This window comes from Calypte anna, chromosome 1 (assembly GCF_003957555.1).
Source record: "Calypte anna isolate BGI_N300 chromosome 1, bCalAnn1_v1.p, whole genome shotgun sequence".
In the NCBI taxonomy this organism is placed as follows: domain Eukaryota; kingdom Metazoa; phylum Chordata; class Aves; order Apodiformes; family Trochilidae; genus Calypte; species Calypte anna.
In genome coordinates, this window is record NC_044244.1 from 177,653,523 (window position 1) to 177,665,799 (window position 12,277).

The 12,277-nt window shown below is 49.4% G+C and overlaps 1 protein-coding gene across 1 annotated transcript; it reads right to left on the bottom strand.

The window, feature by feature from the left end:
* Positions 1–1,361: 1,361 nt before the first annotated feature.
* On the bottom strand, positions 1,362–2,446 carry GSX1 (GS homeobox 1). Its single transcript, XM_030467636.1, has 2 exons — positions 2,059–2,446; positions 1,362–1,717 (listed from the first exon to the last, which is right to left on the bottom strand). Exons 1-2 carry the CDS (start codon positions 2,444–2,446, stop codon positions 1,362–1,364), a joined length of 744 nt encoding a protein of 247 aa, XP_030323496.1.
* Between the last annotated feature and the right edge of the window lie 9,831 nt (positions 2,447–12,277).

Below are 12,277 nucleotides of genomic sequence, written 5' to 3' on the forward strand. Positions count from 1 at the left end.
CCACACAAAGGGCTTTCCATGCCCAAACGGAGCGGCGGCGGCGGCAGACTGGAGCAGCGGGGATCCCGCACCTTTAGCGGGTGGATGCCGGGGTCCAGCCCTGCTGCATGTGGCACCCCCGGAGGTTGCGGGACATGCCGGCTCCTTCTCCGCCGGGGCTCTCTGCCAAAAAAACGGGAGTGAAAATGGGCTCTCCGCTTCCCTGAGTGCAAAGAGAGGTGGGCGGACAGAGGGTACTGTGCGGGGCTGTCGAGGCCCGATGGTGGTGCAGGAGGAAGTCCCAGCAAGGCCGGCACGGACACCAGCCCCGGCAGGCCAGCGGGAGGCCAGGCCAGGACCAGTCCTTCCCGGGTAGCAGGCACTTGGGGAGAGAAGGCGAGCCCAGCCGCCGGCCGGGTGTTTGTCTTCACCTATAGCCGTTCGTATAGGTGTGTGTAAATAGTGTATCTCTACCTCGCAATCTTGTGAATGGGAAGGGAGGCGTGATGAGAAGGGAAAAGTGTTCAGCCCGACCTTTAGCTTCCACAGGAGGATCGGGAGAGCCCCCGAGACAGGGTGCAGCAGTCCCCTGCACCCGAAGAAAGGCAAAGCCCCCCTCCATCCACTCTTGCCGGGGCAGGTGACAGTGAGTCTCCGTGCCGGGACACGTCGGTGAGGGATGGAGAACGACGGTGCTCCCAGTGCACACCCGCGGACACCCCGCCGCTGCTTTCTACGTGAAGGGACGAAAATAAACCACGGACAAGATTTTATTGTTATCATCATTATTATCATCGCCATCGTCGTTTCTCTGCACATAAATAAATAAATAAATATCTCCCGAAGGGGAGGGAGGGGAACGGAACGATACAACCACTGCTGCGCTCTCGGTAGCGACGAAGTCGAAACCGAAAACAATTTTGTAATAAAGGAAAAAGAAAATATAATAACCCAAGGAGGCTGCGACCCTCCCTTTTCACCCGCTTTCGGTAACCGACGAGTTACTGGAAAGAGCCGCGAGAGAACATCCCTTCAGGCGGCCGGTAACGCCCGCCGCCGCGCAGCATCTGCGCCTGTCTCGGTGTGCGGGGAGGTCTGTGGGGAGCCTCCCGGGCCCGGGGCTGCGCCTGCGGGGACACAAGTGAGACAGTACTACTGGGGGACGCCTGGGGTCCTAGGGAGCAGTTTATTTACAAAAGGGCGCACGGACACCCTCCCCCATGGGCCAAGGGTCTAGAAAGGCGAAAGAGTTCTTCGTAAATTACACAGATTATACAAAACAGTATAAAATCCTTCGGCTACATGCCAGCGCCGGAGCAGGCAGGACTACCCCTCCTGTTCTCTCCACAGTTCCTGGGGAGCCGGGGTGGGTGTGCGGGGGGCTAAGGGGTAACTGCGAGGCCTCTGTCGTCCTTCCCCGAGGAAGACGGAGACATGCGCAAGTCCTCGTCGTCTTCCGAACACTTAGTGGTGGAAAGGGACGAGCATTTGCAGCTATGGCCTCCCCCCCCGCCCCGATGGGAGCTGCTTTTGCCTTCTTTCTTGTGCTTGACCCGTCGATTCTGGAACCAGATCTTCACCTGCTTCTCGGAGAGGTTCAGGTAGGTGGCGATCTCGATTCGCCGCAGCCGGGAGAGGTACATGTTGGAGGCGAACTCTCTCTCCAGCTCCAGGAGCTGCGTGCTGGTGAAGGCTGTGCGCATCCGCTTGCTGCTGGGCAGCTGGCTGGACGTGCTGTCTGAGGAGCGGAGACGAATGCACCGTCAGGGCCTGCCGGACCCGTACCCTCAGGTCCCTGCTGCGCCCTCCCGCCGCCCACTCTGCGGGGCCGCAAGCCCCCTCCCCGGCACTGCAGCCCGACCTCACGCGGTGCCGGGGCCGCCGTTTCCCGTTCCTAATGCATCCCCCGAGCGAGCGGCAGAGCGGTGCCGGGACTCCCCGTCCAGCCTGCGGGCACCCCATGCGCCTTCCGCAGGGTCCCGCCTCCTCTCACCTCGGGATCTCCATTACTTCTTCCTAACGACCCCGAGTGGCATGCAGGCGTGCCCCCAACCCCTCTTCCCCAGCGTGCCCCCTTACCCACGGAGATGCAGTGGAACTGTCGGGGGTCGGGCAGCGGGTATGCGCCCTGGTAGAGAGCCGGTGCGTGCCCGACGCTGACGGCGGAGACGGAGTGCTGCTGGCGGGCCAGGGGCGAGTGGCAGTACTGGGAGCCGAAGGGAGGGAAGGAGGCCTTGATGAGAGGGATTGCAGGCGGCGGCGGGTGCAGCTGGGAGGCGGTGACACAGAGCGGGCAGACGCAAAGCAGCCCGGCCTTGCGAGCGTGGCAGGCGCCGGCCGGCAGCCCGGGCAGCGGGTGTGAGGGGTGCACGGCGTAGGGGAAGAGGGGCGGCGGAGGGCTGCCCTCCCCCTTCTTCTCGCCCGCTTCCCGCAGCACCAGCGAGTCCACCAGGAAGGAGCGCGGCATGGCCCCGCGCAGCAGCCGCGCAGCGCCCCGCGCAGCAGCCGCGCAGCAGCCGCGCAGCGCCGCTGGCCAGCCCAAGTGGTGCTGAACGGCTCCCGCCCGCCCGCCTTAAATAGCGCCCGCGCCATGTGATGGCGGCGCCGGGGCGCTCAATAGGCTTTCTGTGCCTCTTCTCTTGGCATTCACGCCGCACGCTCCCTCATTATTTCCCTTGTTAACTAAATGAACTGCATAATGTACTCTATTCTTGTCGACCCCACCCACGCCGTAGCAGGCGGCCTCTCCCCTCCTCTTCCTTTGGCGGGGTTATTTTCTCATTCTCTCGCGATTTAATATTCTTTTCTTTCTCTTTATCGCTCTCCTTCGCTTTCAGCCCAGCTTTCAACTCTCTCCCCCTTGTTTATTTTGCCGGCTGCAATCGCGGTCTCCGCCGGCGCCAGCTTCCCCTGCCAGCCCCCCCTGCATCTTTCCCACCTGTGGCACCAGGTCGGCCCCCCAGCCCCGCCAGCATCTCTCTCTCCCCTCGCCGACAGGCTGCATCGTCCCCGTTACTGTGTTCTCCGCAGTCCCCAGCCCCGCGTCTTTGTTCCCGACCCGGTGCCGGGGATCTGCGGCTTATCATCGTCGCCGCCGTCGGGCAAGACCGCCGGCTACCGAGATGTGCCAGCCGAGGCTTGGCGGAAGGCACATCCACACCGCCACTGCGCGGACCTGGGCAGGGATAACGGGCACGGAGAGCCAACACCCTGCGCGTATGGAAACCCCGACACACGGACACCGCTCCGTGCCGGCGGCACCCACGGCGACCGTCAAAGAGGAGGGACAAGAGTTGCGCACTCCGCAGCTCTTTGTACCTGGTCCCTCTGCCCGGTTTCGGAGGTGACACCCGCCGTCGCACCTGCGGCGGCTCCGTCCCGGTTCCGAGCGCCGGTCCCTGTCCCTGCCCGGACCCCGCCGCGCACAAATGCTACGGAAAGTCCCGGGGGCTGCGGGGATGGGCAGGGTTCCGGCTGGAACAGGGTTCCCATCATTTCTCCCGTATGATGGGAATTAGCTTAAGCATATCAGAGGTCTGGATATTTTAGCACACGGATCTGTAAAACTTCCGCCAGGATCCAAGGCCAGTTGTTACCGGTTCATCTGAGCTAACGCGCCCTGGCGCATCCCCGCGCTGTCCGCGCAAGAGCCCTCAGAGTTGGGCTGCCTGGAGCTTGTTGATTTGGAAGGTGAATAAGCGATGCCAATAAATAAGAAAAAAAAAATAATATTCATGGTGATACGTTTTCTTCCCCGATTTTCCCGTTTAATACAAGAGCTGAAGTATTCGGCTGTGAATACTGTAAAAATATGGGGAGATTTCTCCCCACAGTAACCTGCCCGGCTCAAAAACAAACGGAGTTTTTCAAATGATGGGAAAGGAAAGCCTTGAAAACAGTGGAACCCCGTGTGTCTGGCTTGTATAGAGGCTCTTCTTGCCTGCGGTCTTATTTTTCACTGAAATCTATGGGAGTTTTGCCGAGATGCTATTGATCACAGAGCCTAGAAAACTATGTATGTGAACAAATAAATAGCGAACAATAAAGAACGAACAAAAACGAATGCTAGTAGCAACTCAGTCCTGCAACGGTTCAGACAGGATTTCCAAGTGCCCTTCCTCTGAAAGCGTTAATGGGGTCTGGGTTTTTTGTTTTGTTTTGAAGGAACTTGTAATTTAAAACATTTTCCCCCTGATCTGGCTCCCGGGAAGGGGCAACTCTCCCCGCTGAGAAGTGGCCAGCCACCTCGGGGCGGCGGGGGTGAGGGGCGTTGATTCAGCCTCAACCCGAGGGATTCCCGCTGCCCAGGGGCTGAACCCTAGGACTACGAGCCTCAGGGAGGCAAAGGGTTAACAGCTCCTGAATGCACACCAAGCCCAAAGCTACTGGGAAAGAATATCCAAAAAAATAACCAGTTTTTTTTTTTTTTCCAGCCGCTGGACCTTATTGAATGTCATTGAAGAAAGTTTTGAATGCCAGATAAAGAGAGTCGAATTAAAGTGTGTGACAGCAGAGGATAAGCAAACACAAAGAGAACTCTGTCACACTTTGGGCAAAATCCGTGGGCTTTTTACCAAGCCTCTTCGCTATGATTGAATTAAGTAATAGGAAAACATTTTCTTTCAGTTTAGAGCCATTAGACAAAAACTTCAAAGCGAATAACACTTTTTAATGTGCAGCCCAACAATGGAATCTGTTTTGTGCTGAAATGTTTAAATGGTTTGTTGTGCAACTGTGGGCTGAACTAGCCCAGACTGCAGCAAAATAGCATCCTTCAGGCCATTTTATGAGCGCTTGAAAACAGCACAGACCTTTAATCCCAGCGCTTTCAACTAACCTCCCCTGCCTTTTTTGCCCCCCCCCGCCCTCTCCAGTTTCATTATTATTTTTTAGTTTTAATAGGGGAAATTCGCCTTGTATGTTTCCCGTGTCGAAGTGAGAGCCGCTAAACGAAAACGGTACCGGGAGTGGGGGCAAGACTGTCGCCCATGGGGTACCAACTGTAGGTGGCTTGGAGGCAGGCGGGGGGCGCGGGAAAGCCCCTCCAGGGGCTGCGGGGTGGCCCCGCTCCGCCGCCGGGCTGCCCCGGCTCCTCGGGGGGGTGCTCTGGGCCGGGGTTCCCCGTGCCTCCGGGGAACCACCGGCGCTTGGGCTGAGACGGGGGAGAAATGCCGGGTGGTTAATACTACCCCCCCGGGCTGGGTCTCCTGCACTCGCTGTCACTCCCCGCGATGAAGGAGATCAGGGGTAAGCATTAGGGTGCACATCAGGTGGTGGGATTTGTACAGGGAGGGTCAGGTACCATTGCCGGGGATGAAGAGGAGGGCAAAAGCCCTAACAGTGACTGAGGTGCGTCTTCCTCCTTGAGGGCTGGAGGGGGTTATGTCACCACCGCCTGCGAAGCGAGAAAGTGTCACACTGCCACTCCCTGGGGACAACTGTATGGACACTGGCTGTAAAGAGGTCCCTCGTTCTTTTTAGGGACAAGTCACTGACTTTTGTGAGGAAGCCCTTACTCTCCGGGAGAGCAGCCATTAATACCTGAGGGTGGGAGGTGGAAGGCACCATTAGTCCCTAAGGAGAGCACAGGGAGGATCATTAGTTTAGGGGTTGGTGGAAGTGAGGATGGGATTCTGCTTGGGTGGGATGGAATCATTATTTCCAAGGAGACCACGTCCTTGGTAGCTGACTACGGATTTGTGAGTGACTGTAATATTACCCAGACTTGCCCCAGAAATTATTTTCTGATGCCAAATAAAATGGAAATCAAATCCAATACTGAATCACTGTGTGGTCAGTTTTCCAAAGAATGTGCCCTTTTTACATTGAGCAAACGTGCCCAGGAGCAAGCCCATGAGGTGCCTGTGCAACCCTTTCATCAACTTGTCCGCAGAATGAATCTGACTTTGCTTTCATAACCAGAAATATATTCTTAAAAAAATTCAATGCAAAAAATTTGCTTCATCAGTAAAATTGATTTTTGTATCTGCTGTACTTGGCTCAGTGGTCTCTTGCTTCACTGAACAGGACTAACTGTATGACCAAATATCCAAAATGTGTTATTTTTGGTTCCTGACTCAAACTGTACCTTGCATAGAACTAATCTTTGCTTCTGGACTTATCTTGCACACTAACAAAACAACTACTTCATGACCAGCCAGTTTATCAGTGTTTAGATCTCTGAGAACATCTCTGCATCTCACTGAGCATTTCTGAGGGGAGGTAAAGCAAAATCTCTCATGTTAATGAGGGCTGGTACTCATCTGAGACCAGCAGAAAATTGTGTTTGTGTCGTGTTGAATCACTCTACTTTTATGTGAAGACCAGTGTCTGGAAGTTGAAGTGCAAATTTTGTACACCGACTTTGGACAACTGCTGGAAGTGTTTGGCATCCTAAAACCCAGGGTTCATGGAAGGGGAGTAGTCAACGTGACAGTGAGAAGAATACAGGTAATGACTATATACAGAAAAAATACTTCTTTTTATCATTTGCTCAGTGATCTACTTCGCACTGTCTGTGAATTTCTGCAGAGAAGCAGAAATAAAATTCAGCCTAAGCACAGGCCACATCATCACAGAAGCCCATCTATCTGCATCCTTAACTTCTCTGCAGCAGTGGCTGTAGTGGAAATCTAAGGAACTCTATGGGAGAAGGACAAGTGCAGGGTGATCCTTCCCTGTTTACTTTGTCTTTCAGAGATCCATAATGCAAAGCACTCCAGAAACACAGGTTATATATTTGTGTTTAATGTCAGTTCTTCCACAATAAAGGCAAAACTACAGCTTGTTTTCTCCCATGTTGTTTTCTATTATTACAATTTTCCTTTTGCCCTATGTTTTACTTCAACTCTTACCTATTATTTCCTTCCAAATTTATCTTGGTGTCAATTTGGCAGCATGCATTCACCATACAGCCAAGCTGAATTTCCATAGTGGTTCATCCATTTTAATTTAATTTCCATCATAAGTTATCATGGTAATAACTAATCTATGTCAGTAAAACCTTTGCACAGAAGGACCAAATGAAAACTGTTTGTTTCCAGGGCTTTTTTTTTTATTTGATCACTTTTAACAGCAGATATCTAAGGTAGAGATTTGCCATTTAGCCCATTGCTTGCTAACAGGGTGGGTCTATAACCAAATCCTGTAATCACCTTCCAAAAAGACAGTTTGCTGCAATGTTTGTCCTCTGTGGTTGGACAGAAATGGTAAAAAAGTACATAAAAAGTAGGAACATATAAATAAGCAATTTAAAATAGACTTCTGCTTTTATAAAAGGCAGCATTTCAAATCGGTTGTGACCTTGTATGACAAAAGAACAGGACAGAAAAGTCCTTGGGAGTAATGAAGGCAAGGAATTACAAGGAGGAGCTGGATTTGAGTTCTGCAAATCTAGTTAAATTATATCATCAGAGACATGGTCCTTCAGCCTCAGAATCCACCCTGTTCCCCAGTCATTTTTGATCGGCATCTTCTCCTTTCTCCAAACTTCTTACTTTTCTATGTGCCAAGTCTTGCAAACTGAAATTTTTAAGGCTGTCAGGCTACTCTTTGAGAACATAAAAGGAGGAATTATGTAATCTCATATGGTAAAACACTATACCATATCTATCCTTTCTATGAAACATTTGAGTAGTTTTCTGCAGCCTGATGAACTTTGAAGATTTTAACCACAATTCATGTGGTAAATACTCAGCAAACAGTGTTGATCCGTAGCCTGTGTATTTGGGATGATGGATACACTGCTTTCAGTGTTGGCTTCTCATACCTGCTGGGTAGATTGTGAGGGTTCTGCAGTGATTGTTATCATTGCTGAATGAGACATCTGGTCACTGCATTCTGTGATGGCAGAGAGACAAAGGTCTGTGCATAGTGCTGGTGAGGCACTGGTGAGGCCACACCCTGAGTACTGTGTCCAGTTCTGGGCCCCCCAGTTTAGGAAGGAGATTGAGGTCCTGGAGCAGGTCCAAGGGAGGGCAACTAGGCTGGTGAAGGGACTCGAGCACAGACCCTGTGAGGAGAGGCTGAGGGAGCTGGGGCTGTTCAGCCTGGAGAAGAGGAGGCTCAGGGGAGACCTCATCACTCTCTACAACTCCCTGAAAGGAGGTTGGAGGCAGGGGGGGGGGTTGGTCTCTTTTCCCAGACGACTTTCAACAAGACAAGAGGGCATGGTCTCAAGTTGTGCCAGGGGAGGTTTAGGTTGGATATTAGAAAGAATTTCTTTACGGAGAGGGTGATCAGGCATTGGAATGGGCTGCCCAGGGAAGTAGTGGATTCTCCATCCCTGGAGATATTTATAAAGAGACTGGATGTGGCACTCAGTGCTATGGTCTGGTAACTGCAGCAGTAGTGGATCAAGGGTTGGACTTGATGATCTCTGAGGTCCCTTCCAACCCAGCCGATTCTATGATTCTATGATAGATATATTTTTACTGGCATAGGTTAGTTACTGCCTTGATAGTTAGTGATGGAAGAGGCTCTGCTAAAAATCTTTAATTTCTCCCAAGTGAAATTGTGCAGAAAGCTGATAGGAAAAAGTAGACTTTCCCTGATCCATTCAAAAAAGAATACTGAAGATCTGATGATGTTTGAGTCAATAAAGATACTTAAGATCAAAGTCTTTGCTTAAAATAATATCAGGATTATCACCCCTACTCCCCAACACACAAAAGACATTTCCTAGAGGATTCTGCCATGATGCCATACAGCCACATGGAGAAACACACAGTGGTGTTGCCAAAGGAGGAGTACTACAACAGGGGAAGGATGTTTTGCTTTGGATCAGAGGCTGGTAGGTTGTACCTGGTGAGTGGTAGTGGCTGTGGGAAAGAAAGGGGACTTGCTGGTCTGCTGCAGGGTTTGTCACCCACTTATGGTGGCACAGAGAGTTTGAAAGTTGCAGATGAGAACCTTGTAAAAGAACTCCTTTGATTTTGGAGAATGCATGTTCCTCAAGTGTTTATCACACATGAATGGGAAATTATTATTTTAGATGTTTACTTAGCTTGTATAAAGCAGACCTTACTAAAGAATGTTAATTTATTTAACTTGCCCATCCTGGCAGCAGACTGAGAAGAGAAGCACTCTGAACTTACGAAATAATGTTCTGCTTTTTATTACAATTTGAAGACTAAAAATTTCTTTTGAATAGAGTATAAAGAATACATTAGGTTACATGTGATTGTGTCTGCATATCTGGATATGATGTTGTATTAAATATTACAAAGTATTTCCACTGATATATAGAGTGTATAGGATGGGAGAGTACAGCCATATATAACCATATTGTAGCAATTTATATAAATAATTTCCCAGCAGCTGAGCACAGGCATTGGTGACCTCCTTATATTTGCATGGGAAAATTTCAGTACACAGCAGAATATATTTAGATACACAAAATAAGCATTAGTTAACAAACCCACCAGTACTGATACCCAAGTCAGTGTATGACAAACATTTGTGATGGCACTGCACTTCTTGTGTATTTCAAATGCAGGTATGCAGGTAAAGCCTATGATCCCTGTTTTTCCATTTCTTGTTTTTGTGACCCAATACATACAAAGTTTGGATTTATAGATGTTATAGTCTGTTCTTGGCCAGAAAAGGACCTGGGAAGTCTCTTCCTTTAAATATGAACTTCACAAATCTGACTGACTTGTGCTTCGTACCCTTTTCCTTTGTCTTCAGCTGCTACATTTGGAGAGTGGTGACAAAGCCTCTCCTGTCCTGTGGTCCTTCATACCTGGTGTGCAGCATCACAGCTGAGCTACTGCTGGGGCAAGAAGAGAGCAAGGAGGCTCAAAGTTTCTCTTGAAGGAGCTCACTTTTTGGCTTTAGACCAATGGCTTGGTCTCTCCCATTGCAGACCAAGGTGATTCCCTCCATGGTCCTTCACAGATACTGTCTGTCCATCGTGTGATTCTAAGCCCGAGCTGGTTTATGTTTTGGTAAGATAACACAAAGCTGTGTGGTTTGATAGCTCTATGAAAAAGAGTATGGCATTTTACTATGGGCCTTAGGCCAGTGAAGCTCAATGGGAAGACAGCATACCCCAAAATACAAGATGGACATCATGGACTTCTGGAATCTCACCGAGTGATGAAAGGATGGATACATTTGTGACAGTGTAGAGGTTTACTGGCAGCCTTTCAAAACATTCTTCATCCTCTGTAAGAAACAAAATAATCTTAAGTCAAACTTCACTATCCCTGTAGTGCTACAGTGGGAATATAAACTCTTCTCAGTGCGATGCTTATTACAGACATACAGAGAATGTGCTGTTTTAAAAAGAAGGAATCCACATAAGAGCTGGTCATCCTTGGCTCCCTTTGTAGCCAGTGAGGAGAAGCAGGTACTTGGAAGGAGGGATTAATCTGACTTGCTTCATAAATTCTTAAAATGAAATAAATCCAACTGGAAATGCCTGTCTGGTATTGCAGAGAATCCATAAATGCCAAACCCAGATGCACGTGTCCAAGTGAAGCCCACTTGTGCTGTCTCTCTACTGCCTGTTCTCCTGGATGGAGGCTGCAACTCCATGGAGCATGGACTATCCAGAAACCATGGGATTGCAAAGCATAATAGCCAGGAGCAGGCTGAGAGGATTCACATGGCTTCTCCCACTTACAACTTATCTGTATGAACCATTCCACTTCTGATACCTTTGGCAGATGATATCTTTGTATAGGTGAGGTCAGAGCCCTTTAACTCCACTTCTGTCCCAGAAAATGGAAACTAAGTGGAACCCTGTGTGTTAAAAAATCTAATAGAATACATTAGATGTTAGTCAGCCATTCCTCTTTACTCTGTATTTTCTAACTTTTCCTTCCAATTTTCAAACTTGTCCTTCTTTAGATCATAGAATCATAGAATCATAGAATCCTTGGGGTTGGAAGGGACCTCGAAAGATCATCTAGTACAACCCCCCCCTGCCGGAGCAGGGCCACCTAGAGCACTTCGCATAGGAACGTGTCCAGGCGGGTTTTGAATGTCTCCAGTGAAGGAGACTCCACGACCCCCCTGGGCAGCCTGTTCCAGGGCTCTGTCACCCTTACAGTAAAAAAATTTTTTCGAATATTCAACTTGAACCTCCTATGCTCCAATTTACACCCATTACCCCTTGTCCTATCACTGGTCACCCCTGAGAAAAGCCTAACTCCAATCTCCCTGACACTCACCCCTTACATATTTGAAAACATTGATGAGGTCACCCCTCAGTCTCCTTTTCTCCAAACTAAAGAGACCCAGCTCCCTCAGCCTTTCCTCATAAGGGAGATGTTCCACTCCCTTAATCATCTTAGTAGCTCTGCGCTGGACTCTTTCAAGCACTTCCCTGTCCTTCTTGAACTGAGGGGCCCAGAACTGGACGCAATACTCCAGGTGCGGCCTCACCAATGCAGAATAGAGGGGGAGGAGAACCTCTCTTGACCTACTAACCACACCCTTTCTAATGCACCCCAGGATGCCATTGGCCTTCTTGGCCACAAGGGCACATTGCTGGCTCATGGTCATCTTCTTGTCTACCAGGACCCCCAGGTCTCTTTCACCTACACTGCTCTCCAGCAGGTCAGCCCCCAACCTATACTGGGACATCGTGTTGTTCTTCCCCAAATGCAAAACTCTACACTTCCCCTTGATGAATTTCATCATGTTTCTCTCTGCCTAACTCTCCAGCCTGTAGATGTTCTCCTTGTTTTTCCTTTTCTTCTTCAGTGTCTGCCATTTTCCCCATCACCATCTTCACTTGCTGTCTTTGTTTTCTTCAGCAAGATCACTAGGTCAGTAAATAGAGCAATTCTTCCAATAACTTTTCATTCAGAAGCATGAGAGAAGAGGTCTGAGTCTGGTGAGTCTGAATGACTGGTCTTCCAGTTATCCACACCTAAAGATCAAAATAGGAGGGAGGACAAACAGGACTGCTAGTGCCTTCTTCAAATTTTTCACATTGCTCAGACACAGGCCTAGGGAGAAAAACAAAGAAACAAACAAAACCCAAGCAAGGATACAAAACTCAAAAATTAAAAAACCACCAACAATAATAACACCAAAAAAAAAAAACCAAAACAAACAAACAACCCAAAAAAACTAAAACCCAAAAAGCAAAGCCAAAGCAATGTGCCATAAAAGGACAGCATTTTGTATGCCACAGACTAGGAGACTGTACTGTCTTGATACAGGCACAGAAAATTAAACAATAGATTAAGATCACCATAAACACCAGGCTAGGAGAAAAACAATATTGTAATCAAGTAAGATGAAGAGACAATTTTCAGAAATGTCTACAGATGTCAGGAGACAA